At 45.2% G+C, this 4,293-nt stretch overlaps 1 protein-coding gene across 1 annotated transcript; it reads right to left on the bottom strand.

Annotated features, from left to right (window-relative positions):
* Positions 1-955: 955 nt before the first annotated feature.
* On the bottom strand, positions 956-2,753 carry LOC148042128 (carboxylesterase 1-like). Its single transcript, XM_087685593.1, has one exon. It carries the CDS (start codon positions 2,484-2,486, stop codon positions 1,446-1,448), a length of 1,041 nt encoding a protein of 346 aa, XP_087541719.1. The 5' UTR covers positions 2,487-2,753; the 3' UTR covers positions 956-1,445.
* Positions 2,754-4,293: the final 1,540 nt, after the last annotated feature.

The raw sequence follows: 4,293 nt of genomic DNA on the forward strand, positions 1-4,293 counted from the left end.
GAGTTATAGCAACAAGTCTTATGAGCATGTGGAAAGCTTATCTTTTCTTCAATCTCCTCTCCTCAAGTTTCTTGATGATCTCTAATCCAATATCTTTGTTGAGGACAACTATATTTTTAAGTTCATAACAAGAGATTAAAAATTACAAGGAGAATATCCTTCTTTTACTCCATCTTCTCACCTTTTCCTCATGCTTCAACAACTGCTTTGTTTTAATAGAGATTTCCTTGTCTTACTAGAGGTTGGTTCCATCTTTAGTACTTAAACTGCTTGAGTGGTCTCGAGCATATCTGACGCCTTGTTTTCATAGAGATTGGTTCGATTTTTGAGATTTACAACACTTAAGAGTGGTCTCAAGCATACTTCATGCTTTGTACTTGAGCTAGAGAGAGCTTTTGCAATTCTTCTTGACCATCTCTTTTTCTCTAGTAAAAAAAACACCCCCTTGCTTTTTCGAATTCTTTGCCTTGAAATGAACTAAATTCTATTACCACTCAAGAAGCATACTTCATGCTTTGTACTTAAACTAGAGAGAGAGCCTTTGGAATTCTTCTTGACCATCTCTTTTTGTCAGTTAAAAAAAAACACTGCCTTGCTTTTCCAAATTTTTTGCCTTGAAATGAACTAAATTCTATTCTCATGTTTTTATAGCATACTCTTATAAGTCTTGAATGGGGATTTTTCCTAGACCAGACAGAAATGGTAGACAAGATGCATAGAAAAAATCTTCTTGCCTCATGAAATCATGTCTCCATAAACTTGCAAGCTTGGATGCTAGGTTATTTTTAGTCACTTAGTGAAGTCCAACTGTGTTTGTGGAGGTGTGGAGTCTACTTAAAGACCATAATTCCTTGTGCATTGGAGTGTCATGGAGAAAGGCATCCCTAAAGGTGCTATAAGGAGTTCCACTTTCCTACATGCTACAAAGTTGTGAGAGGAATTGATGATGATACTCTGAGATTGTGACCTATGGGTGCAAAACTTGGTTTTCTTTGATGAAGAGTACGAGTACGAATGTGTGACTTTGTGTTTGGAAAACACGGTAAGGATACTTTTAAAATGTACAATAATTATCCATACACTTGGCATCACCACAAAAGTTTCTTATAAAGTTCAAACACATAGTGGATGAGTCAATGATGACATGTTTATGCTTAAGTTGAAGCCAAGTATTGAACCTTCGTGGATTTGAAGCTTCCAAGCTTGCAAAAGCTACATTGTTAGGTAATGTCACATGGGATGTCTTGTTTAGACTTTCAAAGTGAAGGTAGACATATTTTTATAAAATGAAGAGGTTCAATTAACATGTCACAACACATTCACTTCAGCTATCAAAAAGCCTAAGACTGAGCTAGGCGTGACACAACCCTTAGCTTGCTTATTTATCTTTCACGTTGCATATATAGGCCGACGAAAAGAGGGGATTTTTTTTATTTTCACATACCTTAAAATTGCTGAATCTGATTTTGATCTAGCTTTGCTTTGCACTCGTTCAAGAAGCGCAAGCAGACCTGAAATTCTTGTTCTGCCTTGTCTGACATCATCATAGAATGATCTCCACCCTGGATGATTTCCATCTCGACATCCAAGCCAAGAGCGCGGAGGGCCTGGGCATATTCACGCTGGCGGTCAAGGAGGAGGTCCAGCTGGCCAACCACGATGCGCACAGGCGGGCATGTCGCCGGCCGGAGGAAGCGGACCAGATCGGGGTTTAAGAGGACGTTGCAGAAGGGGTGGTCGCGGCCGCGGGCGTGGTCGGGCAGTGCCACCAACCACAGGGCATCCGTATGCACCAGGGTCAGGGACGCACCCGGCCCGCCCAACTCCGTCTCGGAGGCGGTCCGCTCCTGCCCGCCGAAGAAGGGCACCCCCATCAGCAGCCCGCCGCCCACCCCCAGCCCCTCCGCCGCGCAGCGCAGCGCCACGTGGTGCACGATCGACCCTCCCGCGCTGTGGCCCGCCAGGATGAAGCGCCCCGGGCAACTGCCCGCGAGGCGCCGCAGCCACGGGTCGTCGTCCACCCGCTGCTGCCCGCCGCCAAGTCTGCTACCCGTCGTCAAGTCCGCCGTCCACTTGACGGCGTCGAAGCAGTCGTCGAAGGCCGCCGGGAGGCGGTGCTCCGGCGCCAGGCGGTACTCCACGTTTACGACCAGCAGGTGGCCTTCTCTGGCAAATCGCCTGCACAGCGTGTCGACCAACACCCCCGCTGCGCTGCATAGTACGAAGCCTCCCCCGTGGAAGTAGAACAGCACGGGGCCTGACTGATCGGCCTGGGTCTCCAGTTCTTCCTTAGGGAGATAGATCCGGACCCATACCTTCCTCTCGGGGAACAACACTATGTCTTTTGATCGGACCACGCCATCCACCTCAAAGCCTGGATCCGCTGGCACAACCAGCTCTGGAGAAGGCGCCGTTCTTGTAAAAGACCCGTCTTCCTTCAAAACACCGAAGCCAAACAGATCCATTTCACACGCAAGCGGCTCCATTATTGTCCACAGACGGAGAAAGACAGAGTGTGTGTGGGTGTGTGTGTTTCCACCGAAAGAAAACAAGATGGAAAGAGAGAGAAAAACAGAGATACAGACATCTCGGAGTCTTTCCTATATAAAGTGTAGCTACAGGAAACAACACATTTGCGCCTCACAAGTGGAAATTGAGATTCAGCGATCTCGGAGTCTTTCCTATGTAGCTACAGCACCTCACCAGTGACGATCAATATGTCCCGCCACGCGTCACGACTCGAAATTGAGATACAAAGACGTCGGAGTCTTTCCTATATAACGTGTGGCTACAGGGAACAACACATTTGATTTGCGCCTCACATTTGATTTGTGGACATGGCCTCATATGGATAATTAAAACACTATATAACGTGTGGCTACAGGGAACAACACATTTGATTTGCGCCTCACATTTGATTTGTGGACATGGCCTCATATGGATAATTAAAACACTGCAAGAAATCCCTAAAGGTTTTATTTGTAAAATATACACAATTATGCTTGCACATCAAATCTCATAGCTAAAAATTGTAATAGCCCACTACACGAGAATGTGGAGATAGTGACGACGATTTGCGATACAAAATAGCGGCATTGCTATTAGCATCATTAGTACAATTTAGCAACGCTAATAATGACACTCATAGCGATGCTTATAACGACACAAATAGCAATGCTTATTGCGATGCAAATAGCGACACTCATTTGCGAAAAAAAGAGCCGAAAACCCAAGCGCGACATTTGCCGCAAACATTTTCAAGAGAGCAAAATGAAAGGTGAGAAGGATTGAAGCTTCGTTGGCAGTGAGCTATGGCGGAGAGCAAGAGCAAGAAAAGAGAGAGACACAAATGGGAACTCCAACAATCACAATGTGTGACTCGGCCTTCCTTTATTCAAACTGTCACTAAAAGAATAAAGAATAAAGTGACGATAATGGGCGCTCGCCACCTACAATATGCAGTGGCAGGTACTATCAGTGTAGTAATCCATGAGCAGCTAGGTAGAAGCACCTTTATCCCCAACAACCTCCCACTTAAAGGAAAATCTGCCCTAGTGAGGAGTGAAAAAAAAAAGAAGACATAGCTGGAAGCGGACATCCTACTATCTGCATGTCTTGCATAATCGTAGTCTATATAGCCCACAACTCCTATATCCTGGCTGCCATAGCAAATACACATATCTGCTGTGCCCTTCAAGTATCTCATGATACACTTTACGACATCCCAATGCTTCTTGCCAAGTGTAGCCATATAGCGTGCCACAACACCAACTACAAAGGCAATATCTGGACGAGTGGCCATCATGGTATACATCAAATTACCCACGGTTGATGCATAAGGGATCTTGGGCATCTTGGCCCTTTGCTCATCCGTCTGCAAACAATCGGCCTATGAAACCTTCACATAAGAAGATAATGGACATCCAATAGGCTTTACGTCTTGCATGTGGAAACGCTCAAGGACTTTATGAATGTACTCTCTCTGTGAGAGGTAGAGTAGTCCCTGATGCCTATTGCGCTTAATGTGTATACCAAGAATGTGAGAGGCCTGTCCCAAATCCTTCATCTCAAAGATCTTCTTCAGCTGAGATTTAAGAGTATCCAGCTCATCATGAGCTTTCCTTGCTATCAACATATCATCCACATAAAGTACCAAAATAAGCAATGAGCCATCACGGGCTTTCTTCTGTAAAGACACGGATCCATAACACTCCTGCTGTAGCCCTGTGACTGCATAAAGGCATCAAACTTATGATACCACTCCCTACGTGCCTACTTCAAGTCATAAAGACT

This window comes from Lygodium microphyllum, chromosome 1 (genome assembly GCF_053477565.2).
Source record: "Lygodium microphyllum isolate KBCC chromosome 1, Lygodium_microphyllum_v1.1.10, whole genome shotgun sequence".
Taxonomy (NCBI): domain Eukaryota; kingdom Viridiplantae; phylum Streptophyta; class Polypodiopsida; order Schizaeales; family Lygodiaceae; genus Lygodium; species Lygodium microphyllum.

Coding starts and splice junctions, on each gene's coding strand:
- LOC148042128 (XM_087685593.1), bottom strand. CDS start 2,486: ATGGAGCCGCTTGCGTGTGAAATGGATCTGTTTGGCTTCGGTGTTTTG.